The 16,051-nt window shown below is 45.2% G+C and overlaps 1 protein-coding gene across 1 annotated transcript in view; it reads left to right on the top strand.

Annotated features, from left to right (window-relative positions):
* Positions 1–16,051, top strand: part of CDYL2 (chromodomain Y like 2) — a 161,212-nt gene that overhangs the window by 100,091 nt on the left and 45,070 nt on the right. The window contains exon 2 of the mRNA XM_037037951.1: positions 11,104–11,692. Within this exon, the coding sequence (XP_036893846.1) occupies positions 11,104–11,692 (589 nt within the window). The remainder of the gene's footprint in view (positions 1–11,103; positions 11,693–16,051) is intronic.

Consider the following 16,051-nt stretch of genomic DNA (forward strand, 5'->3'; position numbering starts at 1 on the left):
TTTCTATTGAAGATAGACATTTACTTTGGAGCAATCAAAAGTAAGAAGAAAAGAGTTTATTTTTACCTTAATTTATCCCAATTTCAACGCTCTTTATTTCTTTTGTGTAGATCCAGGATTCTGTCTGGTATCATATTCCTTCTGTCTGAAGAACTTCCTTTAACGTTTTGTGGAGAGTGGGTCTGCTGGCCATTAATGCCCTTAGCTTTTGTCTGAGGAAGTCTTCTTCCATTTTGAAAGATAACTCTTGTTGGCTAACAAGTTATTGATTGAGAATATTTTCTTTCATCACTTTCAATTAATGTCTGATGCAAATATGTATATTTACCTGATTGAACGTCATATTTATATAATTCAGATTCTCTATAGCCATATTTTCTCCTTGATCTTAGTCTGAACATATTGAGTTTAAGTCTTCCATTCAGATTGTTTCCATAAATTTTCTGTTGAATTTTTGAAAGTTACTTTTTGATCTATCAGTGCAAAAAAGTTCATGACTATTATATATTTAGTATTTTTAATTAAAAAAATCTTTCTTTGTAATTGAATGTATTTTGCTCCTCAATTTTACTTCGATGTTCTTTATAAAATTTGATCCTGCTTGATATATTTTTGTTTATTATTTTAGCTCTTTATCACTAAGTAAATATGTATATAGTGAATATTTACAACTGTTAGGTTTTATGATTGTTGTTATTATTATTCAGGTGCTTTAAAAAAATTTTAGTACAATCTATAGTAGTACTTTTAAAAACAGTTTTGAAATAATTATTTATATTTGAAAAGAGTTATACAGTGCACAGAGTTCCCGTATATCCCTTAATCGGTTTTCATCATTATTTATGTCTAATATCATGTACATTTACCAAAACAGAGAAATTAGCATGGATGCCACACTGGGAACTTAACTGTAGACCTTATTAGGATGTCACCAGTATTCCCACAAATATCTTTTCTGTTGCAGGACCCAATCCAAGATGCCATATTGTATTTAGTTATTACTTTTCCTCAGTAACCTTCAATCCACGGCAGTATCTTGGTCTTACATTGCATTGCATGACCTTGACACTTTTCAAGAATACTGGTCAAGTATTTTGTAGACTGTTCCTGTATTTGGGTTTGTCTGATATTTTCGCATGAGGTTCTGGGTTTGGGGGATCATATCACAAAGGGGAAGTGGCTTTCTCAGCAAATCGTGTCAGAGTGCATATGATTTCAGCCAGGTTTATCACTAGTGACGTAACTTTGATCACTGGTGGTTGCCAGGTTTCTCCCCTGTACAGTTACTATTTTTCCTTCACTTACTCTGCTAGAAAGGAGTCATTAAGTCCAGTCACTCGAGGTGAGAAGAGTTAAGGTCCACCTCCTAAAGGGAGGAGTATCAATTGGTGGGCATCTGTTAAGACTGTCATAGTGGTTAATTCATGTGTTGGGGGAGATACTGGGAAGCTATGCAAATGTCCTATTTCTCTAAAGTTTTACTCATTAATTCTATCATTCTTCTGTGGATCTTGCCAGTAGCAGATATTCCTGTGGTGCTCTAACGCTGCTTTTCCTATTTACCCTATTCTTTCACATTTATTATTGGAATACTTCTATGAGGGCTCTTTGCCCCTTCTCCCCTTTTGTTAGTTACTTCAGAGTCAGCAAACATTTTCTGTAATGGGCCAGACGGCAAGTACTTTCAACTTCGTGGGCCAGAGGTGTCTGTCCAGGACTGACTCTACTCTTGTAGTGTGATAGATAACACCTGCATGGATGGGCATGGTACTCTTTATTTTAAACATAAGTCTTCATTTTTCAAAACAAGCTCAGGCCAGATTTGGCCTACAGGCCAACGTCTTATAATTCATTCATTTACTTATGTCAGATAAACTCACATATCTTTATTTTATTCCTTGGGTTATAAATGTAGTACTATCACTATTTATGTTGTTATTCCCAGCTTTTGCCTTTGGGAACTCTTTGAGTGGGTGCCTCAGGCACTCCCCCATCATTCAGGGTTTATTCATTGACTAATTTTTTGAACACTTTCTTATTTGCTGCCACTACAAGATCCTTCAGGCTCATTTATTGAAACGACTAGTTTATATTTTGTCCGTTAACACAGGAGTTGTCTTCCTTCTTCCTTGCCATCTGAGGGTCCATTTGGTTGGTTTTCAAATTCTTAAGTTTACAAAATTTATTTTTTCAACTTGGGATAAGGCATTTAATGTTCTCTGAAGTCTGCCTCATTTTTTCCTACTGTTTCGGCTGGGGTGGGAGAGTTGTGGTATGAGGATGGGAAGTTTAATTTTTTGCCATTAGGAAGTTTTGCAAGAATAAAGATAAAGTTGATATATTTTCAACCTCTGCTTCTTCCACCACAGAGATCTCTTTTTAGACTCAAGATACAGAGATTTCTTCTATTATGTCTTCTTAGCGTTCTTGTTCCATTTTGATTTTTACTGTCTGCTAGACTTACATTGCTTGAGTATCTATTAACTGTCCTGGATATCTAGTCTCATTTTCCTTAATTTTTTTAGAAGTTCTTTTCTTCTGCATTCTTGGAGAGTTTTTCAAGTATGTTGTCTACATCACTGATTTGATTCTCAGTGTGTGGGTTCTGTCCTTCCCTGGTTCCAGGGGGAATTTTATTTCCTTGCTGGCATTTATTCTGTGCTTTCCTTACCTCCTTTCTTATGTAAATGAGGCTTTTTAAATTTCAGTTTCCTTTTCAACCTGTTGGGTTTATTTCATCACCTACCCTCTTTTCCTCTCTCTTTTAAAAACAGGGGTCATATTCTCTGCAGTCCTTGAAAAGATGATACAGTGTTATCAGTAAATGCGTAGTAGTACTTTTCTTAGATTTGACTGAGAATTTTTAGTTAGGACCATATTCTTACATGCTTTAGAAGTTTTTAAAAATATGTCTTGCGAAGAGGTTGCTGATACTAGTTTTTGTCTATGTTTTTTTTTTAATTTTATTTTTTTAAAGCACGATCTTTAGAGATGGAAACACCGATTGGCTGCCTCTCTTATGTGCTGAACTGGGGATTGAACTCACAACATTTTGGTGTATAGGATGACAGTCCATCAATTCAGCCACCTGGCCAGGGCCATCTGTGTGCATCTTGATCAAAGAGAGGTCTCTCTGGTCTCGCATTTCCCAACAGAGCGAGTATGCGAATTCCTCTTGGCACCTGCATCCTTTAGATGCTACTGAGCTCTCCGTGCAGACTCTCACCCAGAGGCTAGATTGAATTACAGGGCACTGAGTTGAATTTCTTGGTCTGTTTCCTTAGTGTTGTTTTGCTGGACCGAGGAGGAAGTGCCACCTGTCTGTACGGCCGTCTCTAACTAGATAATCTGAAGCAGTCAGTCTTGTAGCCCTGCAACAGCCTATACGTAGTTGCTTCCAGAAATCCTCTTGCCTTTATTTTTCCTAAGGACTTCATACACCAAGTGGTAACGATGTGCTCCTGTGCCTTTCTAACCCGCAAGGGACCCATCCAAGGATGCTGAGAGGGATGCAAAGTCCTTGTGGATGTGTGGCTTGAGGTCCAGAATTAGGGAGTGTGTAGGGATGGCTGCTCTGTTATACAGTATGTTTGGGCGGATGTAGGAGGGGGCATCTTCCTTTATTCTTTGTTGGCCTTGCTCTTTGCTTTCAGAAGTTAAGACATATACTAGTAACCCAAAGTTTCTTGACCCTGTCTCATCTGGTGTGGGGACATTCCTTCAACCTCTTCAATACCAAATCTCTGATTGGTAATCCTGCATTCCCAAGTTATTATAATTTTATATGCTGTTTCGCTTGGTGGGAAGCTGGGATAGGGAATATAAACAGGCTGATTTGCCTGTTTCTATTTGAGCCCCTGGACAATTAGAGCAGAAGGGGAGGGAGTCCACCTGGCATGTTAGGGGACAGCAGGAGGGTTCAGCTCAGGAGGCCACTCCTAAACCGTGTAAAGGGGCTGCAGGTTTTCTGTGCCCTTGGCAGGGCTTGAGGGCGAGTGTCTGAACCTGCAGACAGGCCACCAGCCTTGGTCAGCTTGGGCCCACTGTACAGAAGTGGGAGGTGGGTGTTGTGCCGTCTGACAGCATGGGGTCTGGAGCCTTGTACACTGGCCCATGTTTTAGCTCCCCACTGATAGAGGCGGGGCCCTGGCGAGGCCCTGCACCCCTGGGTCCCTCGGTTTCATTGTCTATACAAAAGAGTAAGATCCTTGCCTTGTTGGGTTATTTTAGAGATTAAATGAGCTCATGTGTGTAACATGTAGTTAATATGCAGGTTAACCACGTGGCTAGAAGGTGCCAAGGCCACCAAGTTTTCCTCCCTGCACATCAGGCTGTTTATTGTTGGTGTTGGGTTAATCTAAGAAGAAATGGCTGTCAAGCCACCCAGTAGACTTGTGGATGGGACCAGAAGTGGAAACAGTGGCCTTTCTGTCACCCATAAAGCCACTTATCACGTACAAGTGGCTGGCACTTAATCTATGTGAAGTAAATGTGAGGTGGTGTTGGGTTAGGCTGAGGAGGAAGGTGGGGGGTGACCTCTCTGCTTGAGGAGGCCTCGCACGGCTCTAGCTTTTCTCCACCTCTGAGGCCCAGCTGAGTCTCAGTCTAAATTGGTCTTCGTCGGAGGAACCTTCCTGCCCATCTGATCTGCGGTAGCCGTGACCGCACTGCCGTTCTTTGTCACAGCCCCTTTCTCTTTACCAACAAAGCACTTCCTGTCATTTGTCACCACATGCTCCTTTGTGCTCAATCATTTAAGGGCTGTGTCCCCCTCCAGCCCGATGACTTTCCCGCTGGTGTGGTGTGGCCAGGTAGGTATGGACTCCAGTGAGGAGTCAAATGAACTCGGGTCCCAGTCTTGGCTAACTGCCTACTGACTGTGTGGTCAGGAAAAGTTACCTACCTTCTGTGAACCTCAGTTTCCTTACCTGTCAAATGGTGTTAGAATAATGCCCAGCCTAGAGCCCAGATATGAATGAAGGTGAACTGTAACACCTTGTAAATAAGTGCTTAGTGCAGTTCCTGGAACTTAGCCTATACTAATAATGGCGATTGTCATAATTTTCCCTAATGAGACAGCTATCCACTTGTCATTGTGGCATTGTGGCATTGCTAACAGTTGCATCAGAATTCTCCTGCCCCCCCTTCAGTAGAGGGTATGTTGTATTAGCTGGGATCACAGAGCAGATGTGTTAATTAATGATTTGGGTGAACTCTAAGGAATAGTCCAGGGTCTCAGATTGCTTATCTTTGAAAAAAGAAGCTAGCGGGTGTGTGTGAGCACACAGTATTTGAATATCGTCCACGGGGTGGTTAGTAAGTAAGTATGTGGAAAAGAGAAGGGAATTGACAGGTTCGTCTCCATTTGGAGGAACTGAGCTTTAGGTCACATGGCGGTGGGGGGAGGGGAAGAGGTGGGGGTGGGTTTAGGTAGGGTTGGGGGAGGGCATCAGGAGCAGAGCACCCAGGGGCCCAGCTCTCTGTTGTCAGCCAGCACGTGGGGTTAGGGGACAGTGGTGGAGGTTGGGGGAGTCTGCGGGGAAGAAAGGATTTTGCAGACAGAGAATGGTGCGGTCTTACACAAGATCGGGTCCTGAGTAATCTGGGCTTTTGTTAGCATCGGAACAAATTAGAATTCTGGTTCTGTCTGAGATACTCTGAGAAGGCAAGGAAAAGCGGGTTCAGAGAGACCCACACAGGGAAGAAAGAGATGAGGCCCCAGGAGATGGCACATTCAGAGTACGGTGGGGTGTTTGGGAGCCAGCTTTCCTCCGAGCTCCTTGTGGGCATTTGGGCCCTTCAGGACATGGGGTTGTTTCTCTGAAGCTGAAAAACACTAAAAAAAATGTTTAAACTGTGGGGGAATTAATGCTTACCGGCACTTTTGTTCAGTGACGTTCCATACATATCAGAGCAAGTCCACTGACCTCCTTGTGCTTTGTGGCGTTCAAGACACTTTACTCTCCCCGTATCTTACTCCTTTCTTTCTTCCAACATCCTTGCAGGTGGCTGCTGCTGTTACTGCTACTACTGCTGTTTCACAGATGGGGACACTGAGGGGTTGGGCAACTGGCCCAGGGCCACGTGGCTAGAAAGTGCCAGGGCCACCAAGTTTTCCTCCCTGCGCGTCAGGCCGTTAGGAATGTTTATTGTTGGTGTTGGGTTAATCTAAGAAGAAATGGCTGTCAAGCCACCCAGTAGACTTGTGGATGGGACCAGAAGTGGAAACAGTGGCCTTTCTGTCACCCATAAAGCCACTTATGACACTGTGACTCAATCCTTTGGTAACGAGGAGGGGAAAATACCAAGCTCCCCCCGCACCAGGATGGCTCCTAATAGGCGTGTAGACACTGACTCCCCTGGCTTCTCAAGCAGCTTCTCCCCTCTGCATCGCCGTCCCCCATGCTGGGAAGGACTTATCAAAGTAGCTGGACTTTGTCTTCTTCTCAGGGAGGAATTGATTATTCTAAGGGGGTCATATTCTGCAGGGTAGGGAAAACAGTCTGTCTTTAGATACCACCAAGGTTTGTGTTCACAGGAGGATTTGCAGGATTCAGTGACCTTTACTGTGGAATGCAAAACTACTTATTTGTTTATTCTCCACAGCCACCCTGTGAGGTATTCGCTGTTGTTTCTCCCTAGCTCGATGAGTCATCTGAGGCCCAAAGAGGGTTGGTAACTTGCTCAGGAACCCATGATAAAAGACTTAGCAGGAGATGTAAACCAGTAGTCTTGCTTCATAGCAAGACTGTGTTCTCAAATATTATATACCGTGCTCATTTTGATGAGTGAGTGCTGTCCATCCACCCATTTATTCCTGGACTCCCCTCTCCATCCACTCTTTGACCCCTCACCTGTCTATCCAGTCATCTGTCCATTTATCTATCCCTTTATTCGTCCCTGATTCTACTATCCTCCCATCTTTTCATCTGTCTACCAACCATCCATTTTCCCATGTATCCATCTACACCCCCCCACACAAATGTGTTTATTCCTTGTGTTGGCTATTTGTCCAGTTTGGTTTTCTGCATCACGTTGGGAGCCAGGCATATGCTTTTGGAAGCTGGAGACCCTATGTCAACACAAATCCCTTAGCTCCAGAGAAATCTGGGCCTTGGGAACTCTGCTGTTTCAGGCAGGACAGGTGGCTCGTTCACTGTCCTCCCTCCGTAAACCTGTGGGAGTTTTCCCCCTGTCAACCTCCTCCAGATGTGCCAAGGTGCAGGCTCTTCGAGAAACCCTCTCAATTTTAAGCATTATCATAAATGAATACTTAGCTAGCCCCATTCCTTGACCCAGAGATCGGAAGTTGGATTAGTTTGGTATGATTTTACTTTTTAAAAACTGTTGGATTTATGTAATAAATCTAAAACAGATGTTCACAGGGCATTTTAAAAGGAAAGAAATGTTCATAGAAACAGGGCAGTTTGATTTGAGATAAAACAGTTGAGGAAAGTTAAAACTGTCTCTGAAGAAGCGGTATTATGAGGAGGTGGTGTGGCTTGGCTGTTTACGTATTAAGTGCAAAGCAATGCAAGTCATTTAGTTACTTTGCATAGCCTCTGTTGCGGTAGACAATCTCAGTTTTGGAAATGTGTTTTTATTATGGCAGAAGTAAACATAAAAATTTAAACATGTAAACATGAGCAGTCATATAATGAACTTCCATGTACCTACTACCCACTTTCGGCAATTACCAATGATAACTACCTACTTCTCCCTCTCATATTATTTTTTCTTTTCCTAGCTTTTGAGGGTGGACTCCTTACTTATTGCTTAACATCCTTAGGTCAAAATTCCATTCTAGACAAGTGTGTTATGTTGACATTGAAATATAATGAACTTTCGAATGTAATTGTTTAAATTTTCATTGAATTTTAGATTTTTTGAGGTAGAGCATTGGCATTTTCTGTCATTTTTTTTACAATAAAAAATTTAAAGCCAAAGCAAAGGTGAAAGTTTAATATGTGGACCCCCATATACCTTTCCCCCCAATACACTGGTTATTAGCATCAGGACTGGCATTTAATTCCTAGTGTGTTTTTCCATGGGACTACTCGAAGATGGGGGAAATTTTCTTTTTTTTAAATTATATGTTATTGATTATGCTATTACAGTTGACCCATTTCCCCCCTTCATTTTCCTCTGACCAGCACACCCCCTCCCACCCACATTCCCACTCTTTGGTTCATGTCCATGGGTCGTACATGTAAGTTCTTTGTGTTCTACATTTCCTGTACTATTCTTACCCTCCCCCTGTCTATTTTCTACCTACCATTTATGCTACTCATTCTCTGTACAGTTTTCCCCCTCTCTCTCCCTCCCACTTCCCTGCTGCTAATCTTCCATGTGATCTCCATTTCTGTGGTTCTGTTCCTGTTCTAGTTGTTTGCTTAGTTTGCTTTTGTTTTTGTTTTAGCTGTGGTTGTTAATCATTGTAGTTTGCTGTCATTTTACTGTTTGTGTTTTTTATCGTCTTTTTCTTAGATAGATCCCTTTAACATTTGATATAATAAGGGCTTGGTAATGATGAACTCCTTTAACTTGACCTTATCTGGGAAGCACTTTATCTGCCCTTCCATTCTAAATGAAAGCTTTGCTGGGTAGAGCAATCTTGGATGTAGGGCCTTGCCTTTCATGACTCAGAATACGTCTTTCCAGCCCCTTCTTGCCTGTAAGGTCTCTTTTGAGAAATCAGCTGAATGTCTGATGGGAATTCCTTTGTAGGTAACTGTCTCCTTTTCTCTTGCTGCTTCTAGGATTCTCTCCTTCATTTTAATCTTGGCTAATGTAATTATGATGTGCCTCGGTGTGTTCCTTCTTGGGTCCAGCTTCTTTGGGAATCTCTGAGCTTCCTGGATTTCCTGGAAGTCTATTTCCTTTGCCAATCTGGGGAAGTTCTCCTTTATTATTTGTTCAAATAAGTTTTCAATTTCTTGCTCTTCCTCTTCCCCTCTGGTACCCCTATAATTTGGATGTTGGAACTTTTAAAGATGTCCTGGAGGTTCCTAAGCCTCTCCTCATTTTTTTGAATTCTTGTTTCTTCATTCTTTCCTGGTTGAATGTTTCTTTTTTCCTTCTGGTCCACTCCATTGATTTGAGTCCCAGTTTCCTTCCCATTACTATTGGTTCCCTGTACATTTTCTTTTATTTCACTTAGTGTAGCCTTCATTTGTTCATCTAATTTGTGACCAAATTCAACCAGTTCTATGAGCATCCTGATTACCAGTGTTTTGAACTGTGCATCTGATAGGTTGACTATCTCTTTGTCACTTAGTTGTTTGTTTTTTTTTTTGAGCTTTGATCTGTTCTTTCATTTGGGCCATTTTTTTTTGTCTTGATGAGCCTGTTACATGTGAGGGGTAGAGCCTTAGGTGTTCACCAGGGTGGGAAACACAGGTCTATGGGTTGTGACTCTATATGTGGGGCTGAAGTTCCAAAGGGAACAGTGGCGCTCGCTCCGCTCTCTGCTGGATTTCAGTCATTTCTCTCACTTCCCGCAAGCAAATTGAGTCCTTCTAGTGCTGATTCTTATGTGGAATGGGTTTGTGTATATTCTATGACCCTGTGGGTCTCTCCAACAAACTCTCCTATGAGGCTGGGAGTTTCTGCTGGTGCCTCAACCCCCACAGGTGTTTTCAATCAGTGGTTTGAGGCTTTATTTTCCCTTGCTGGGGCCTTGGGTTGCGAGGTCCATCTTGCTCCCCAGTTGTTCCTCCTGGTTTATCTGTGCACAAATATGGGACCACCCACTCCACCAGCCACCACCTGGCCAGTTACAGCTTTGCACACCCTTCTCCATAATTTGCCACCTCACTGGGTCCACCAGCTGCCACCTTGTCTGCCAGGGTCCTCCAGCCACCACCTTGGCACGAGTCCTCTCTGCATGCCTGTCTCTGCCCCTCCTACTGGTCTGGATGAGTGGGTCTTCTTTTACTCCTTGGTCATCAGACTTCCATACAGTTTGATTTTCTGTGATTTCTGGTTGCTTTTTGTTTTGAAATTGTTGTTGTCCTTCTTTTGGTTGTGCGTGGAGGCACTATGTGTCTACCTACAACTCCATCTTGGCTGGAAGTCTCGGTAAATTTTCTTGTATGTGAAGGTACAGAGACATTAGCACATGGCTTTCCAACCTATGGATTTGGGTTCAGATCTCACCCCCACCACCTCTTAGCTCTGCACTGTGGGCAGCTTGCCCATCCTCAGGCCCTTCGTCTGGGAGTCATAGTAGTGTGTACCCCATGGGGTTATGCAAGGCACATAATAGGATCTCCAGCAATATTACCTTGCCTCACAGTTATAGCCCCTGTGTTACATCTTGGGGCTCAGAATGGTGGGAAATTGGGCTGCGTCATTCAAGTCATTTTTGACCAGTAGGAAAGATTTTTGTCATGAGAGAGGCTATGGCCTAATAGTCAAGAAAAATCTCGGGGGAGAGTGGTTCCAATCCCAGCTCTGCCCTTATAGCTTGGAACTTGTTCAGTCGCCTTAATCTCTCTGAGCCCAAGTTTCTTCCCAGTAAAATGGGGATGGAAAGATTATTTACTGCATCGGGTTGTTGTCAGGGGAAAAGGAAATGGGGACATTCGTGTCCAGCATTTAGTAGAATGTCTGCCTCATGTGTGCCCAATAGACATTACTAGTCATTAGTATTATTTAAAATAAGGATACATCAGCATAGTGCCTACCACGTAAATGCTCAAATATTATTATCATCATCATAAGTAGGGGTGAAAAACCAACACCCACTTGGTCTTTACAAGTCTGATTCCACTTTGGTGCAATGACAAGAATGAAGATCTTTAGTGAAAACTTGCAGTGTGATCTCAATTAAGAGTAAGCCTTGGATAGACAGACAGGTGCCACCAGCCAGGCATAGCATCACAAAGTCATCATGGGAAATGACCATGTTGCTTGGGTTCCATTCAGTGATGTCCTGAAGTAAACCCACCATCTTGAACGCTCCTGGAAGTGTCCTGCGCAGTGAAGAGCTCGTCCCATGGCCAGGGTGGTGCTTCTGTCCTGGGGGCTTTGTGCTGTTCTTGTTGTCTGGGACTGAGTTTTTTCCTTTCTCTATTTTCTGACTCTCATCTTGTATCCCAGGTGGAAAGGATTGTAGACAAGAGGAAGAACAAGAAAGGAAAATGGGAGTATCTAATCCGATGGAAAGGCTATGGGAGCACAGAGGACACGTGGGAGCCAGAGCACCATCTGCTGCACTGTGAGGAGTTCATCGATGAGTTCAATGGGCTGCATGTGTCCAAGGACAAGCGGATCAAGTCAGGGAAGCAGGTCAGCACCTCCAAGCTCCTGCGTGACAGCCGAGGCCCGTCGGTGGAGAAACTCTCCACCAGACCTTCAGAATCTGGAAAGAGCAAAAGCACTTCTCATAAACGGAAGCGAATCAACCCTTCCCTGTCCAAGCCCAAGAAAGGGTACCCAGCCAAGCCCCCTGCGGGAGGTGACCGGGCCGCCAAGACAGTGTCTTACAGGACTACCCCCAGTGGTTTGCAAATAATGCCCCTGAAAAAGGCTCAGAATGGGATGGAAAATGGGGACACCGGATCCGAGAAGGATGAGAGGCAGTTTGGAAATGGGTCCCACCAGCCTGGCTTGGATTTGAATGATGTTGGAGAGCAAGACCTGGGCGAGTGTGATGTCAGCCATGCAGCACTGGCAGAGAACGGGCTTGGTATGTGACTTGTCTTTCTCTTGCATTTGGCTCTGGCCATGGTGGATGGGGGGCTTTGTGTACAGCCTAGGGAGATACATAAGACTCCCACCCCAACCCTGACTCTTAGCTAGGCTGTAATTCTCCTTTTGTCTCTCTCACCTAGGGTCCTATGGACTTGGCCATGTGCCTACGTTGGTTACGAACACCCATTCATGTGGGAGGGCAGGCAAGCCACTGATACTCCAGCCAAGGCCTGGGATGGGTACAAAATTCCCAACTGGACTTGAAAGCACCCAAGCCCCTGGTGACCACCCTAGAATTTCTCTTGTGAGGGCAACTCAAAGCCTTCACCTACCAGGATCCGAGACTTATGTCCCCAGAGGGCCAGTGCCTTTTGGGGGCAGCATGCACCTCTCAGAGTCCTTGCCTTCATCTCCTGGGCTGCCCCCCTCAAAGCCACACAAGTAGGTCACTGGCAACCTTGCGTCTGCCTGAACCTCCACACCCCAGTTCAGGCAGCTGATCCCTCAGCCGGGAGTGAGCTCTGCAGGGCGGGTGACAAGGAGGCCGGAGGTGGGGCTGCTGCATCCCCCATACTGATGCCTTATGGAGGCGAGGTCTGGGTTGAGGGCCTGTCCTCCTCAGACCCAGGCTGGACTTGGAATTCTCCTCACCCATTTGTAAGCTGGAGCCTCTTGCCCCTCACCTATAGCTAACTTGCCTGATGTGGCCCCATGTCTTTGTCAGGTCCTAAATGCTGCCCTGTCCCCATCTCGTGCTAATCCTTTTGGTTGGCACCTACCTCCTACTCCATCCTGGAAGCAACAGAGCAAAGATGATAGAATTACTCCCCTTGAGCAAAATTAAGGAGAGAGGAAGCAATGACCCAGGTAATTCAAGTCCCTAACACTGACATTTGTCCTGTAGTCATATTGCTCCTTGACTGAGTCCTCGTGGCCGAATCTTCCAGGTTGGCTGTCTGCACCCTCTGTGTGCACTCCCCTATTTCTTGGGTACCTGTGTGGTATTACTCGGGTACGCGGTGGCGTTTTTCTCTTTAGCTGCTGGAACCCTAAGCCTTGGGTTGTCGGGACCCTTGTGCGGATGTGGAGAACCTGTGCCCAACAGAGGAGGGGCATGGATGGAACCCGGGTATGTGTAGGAACAGGGATGCCCGGATGCTGGGGAATGGGCTGGAAGAGCTCCCGGAGGGCTGGGGTGATGGGGGCAACTGCACAGGACAGTGACCATGCTTTCAGAGTTCTGAGTGCTCTGAGCACATCCTGCTGGGGTGAACCTTGCCGGGGAATCTGAGCAATCCGCTTTGAGGCTCCTCTTTCTCCAAAGGAATTTCACCCAGACAGGATTTATTTAGCAGTCTGTGCCCCAGATTGATTCCCGTTTCCGTCTGGGGATCCCTGATGCTGACATGAGTCTGCCTGCTACCATATGTAAAGGCTGTTTGTTTTAAAAATTCATCTCTCCAGGAGGAGTGGGCTTGTGTAAATGAGGCCTGGCACAAACACCGTGTTTGACGCTCCTGTGACAACTGCTGGCAGTAGAGGGACTCCTGTCCTGGGGAGGGTGGCTGGCTTGGGGAGCTTCTGGGGCCCCTGGGGTGCAGGGGAAGATACCTGGGCGTGATTCCCTGTACCCTGGCTGGTGGAAGTGCCTTGTCCTGCTCAGAATGTGGCTGCAGAGTAAGAGGCGAAGCCTGAGGGCGGATGATTTGCTCACTTTAGCTGCTAGACTGCAGCCTGAAGGAGAGAAGCAGGGGAGAAGTCTGGATGAAGGTGCACCTCTTGCTCCCTGCAACTTTCCAAAGTCGGCAGCACTGCCTGCTGTTGGCTCTGCATCCTGGGGCCTTGCTGGTGCCCCCCAGTTCATGATCTGATGACGGGGCATGCTACCCCACATTGGGGGAAGTAGGCAAGGGCAAGCCTGCATCGATCAGTGGTGGCCTTATTCACTCCCCAACTTAGTTTCAGAATGCTTCTCCAGACCTCCCTCACCTCTGATCACTTGTTGGTCTCACTTTTTCCCATGTTCTTTACTCCACTCAGACCCATGCCTGAGTGGAGAGGAGGAAGCTGCCTGTCTCTGCTTTGGGTGTTCCTGAAGGGCCCTGTTTAATCACATCCCATAGTATTGGGGTCCTCAGATTAAAGCAGTGGTTTTCAGGTTGCCCTGTGTGAGATTACCTGGCACCCCGTTAAAAATGCAGCTCCCATAGAGTAGGATTTCCTGCATCTGGGGTGGAGCTCAGAAGATGGGTTTTAACAAGCACCCTGGGTGACTGTAGTGCATTTTGAGACATGCACTGTGGCAATATGGGAGTGACAATGAAGTTTTACATCCAGTGTCAATTTAAATCAATTCTTTAAAAAAAAAAAAACTTCTAAGGGTTGGTCACCATGTTAGCTGCTTGGAGTCTCATAATTAAAAAGATAGATAAGGACTTATGCTTCTGAATCTTAAAATATATTCTACAATGTTCAGAGTGAATATCTCTAGGTCAGTGCTGAGAAAACTTCCAAGGATGGCTCATTAGGAGGAGTGACACATATGTTATATACATGGCAAGCCTTTGCCATACCCACCCTGACAACTTCTGTGGTCACAGGAATGATCATTGCCCCAACCCCTGTCAGCCTTTAACACTCTAGTTAGAACTAGCTTACTGTTCAGGTCTTGGGGTGACTGGAGAGAAGAAAAAACTGGGAATCTTTTCCAGAGAGAGAGATTGGGGTTCTTGGACAAGACCCAAACAGAGGGCATTTTGTGATTCTAGAAGTTTTCAGCAAGGGGTCAGAGGTGTAGTCAATTCAGGCCAGTGTCACGCTGATGTGGAACCCTGCAGGTCCCCCCTTCCCCCACTCCCCTGAGCACTTTTGCCAAAGGATGCTGTTCCCAGCGGCACAAGGGTTTTCAGCACCCAGGAGGGCTCAGCTTTGCCTGGCAGAAGGCGGATGGGGAGATCCTGGCTACACTTCTCCAGCATTTGTTTTGGGGGTGGCTGTTGCTTTTTATATGATTTTAACTTCTCTTTGGTGGATTAAGGTTCTGCATACAGAAAAGCAACTTATGTAACACGTTACTCATTTACTGCTGACTTCCCTGATCTGTGCTGTGGGAACGAGTGCTAAAGCGGGGCCCCTGAGGGTGTGTGCTGGTTTCCGACTGCATTTCCCCAGCAGTGGGGAGCGACTCAGTCCCGCTCTTGATTCCCATTCTTCCCCCGTCATGACAAACGGCCCTGTGGTCCAGGACCATCTGCCTCGGTATCCCTCGGGGAGCTTGTTAAAAATGGGAACCGCCCCAGATGAATGAATCAGATCTCAGGAGACAGGGTGGGGGGTATGCATTTTAAATGCTGAATTTTAGCTGCTATGGGTGTGCATGTCCAGTAGTCCCTGCGGACGGATGGTTGTAAGCGGTGGTTCATAGATCCATTGGGGATAGATCCAGAGTTACTCCTTGGATTTTCGCCTTGTAAATAGGGATGTGATTTGGTCCTTCAAAGCTTTAAAACCTGACGTAATTTCTCCTTGCTAATGTACTGTCTCCCAGGCTTCTCTTTTTATTCTAAAACAGAGCAGTTTCATCTGTGTGGGAAAGCTTTTGGTTAGCTGACACCTGTGGTCTGGTTTGGAAACACTGGTTAGTGCTGTCTTGTCTAAATAGGCCAAAGCATCAACATCTGGGCCTTTGCAGACCCAGGTGAGCTTTCACCCAAAGGAAACATCCCTAACTAGTGGCCACTGTGTCCCTCTGAACTCCAGCATAACACACAGATGCACAGCATTCTCCGAATTTCCATGAAGCCAATGAGTTTCCATTGTTGAAGGTGATTTGATTTTTTTTTTCAAAATTTTATTTATTGATTTTAGAGAGGAAGGGGGAGAATAGAGAGAGAATATCAATGTATTGTTCTACTTATTTATGCATTCATTGGTTGATTCTTTTTAGTGCCCTGACTGGGGATCGAACCCTCAACCTTGGCATATCAGGATGATGCTCTAACCAGCTAAGCTACCTGGCCAGGGCCATTTCTTTGAATTTTGAGTCTCCCGGGCACTGTATCCCAGACACTGACTCGTTTTCGGAATCACTCCTGTCATTGAATGAGTCAGCCCACACCAGCGTGCAGCATTTGCCATGTTCTCTCTTATTGATCTTTTAAAATGATCTCAGCTTTCACTTGTATAATGTTTGTTTATCTCTTCTCTTCTGCTCGCTCCAGTTGCCATGTTTTCAAAGCACTTCGGAAGTGAGCACAAGCATGGGAAATGCCCTGTGACTTTCGAGAACCTAGGGCTCTCAAACACGAAGCCAGCGTCAGAGTCCCCTGGAGGGCATGTTAGAACACGAATTACT

Source organism: Sturnira hondurensis, unplaced genomic scaffold, assembly GCF_014824575.4.
Source record: "Sturnira hondurensis isolate 20B ecotype Veracruz unplaced genomic scaffold, ASM1482457v3 Scaffold0023817, whole genome shotgun sequence".
Lineage (NCBI taxonomy): Eukaryota > Metazoa > Chordata > Mammalia > Chiroptera > Phyllostomidae > Sturnira > Sturnira hondurensis.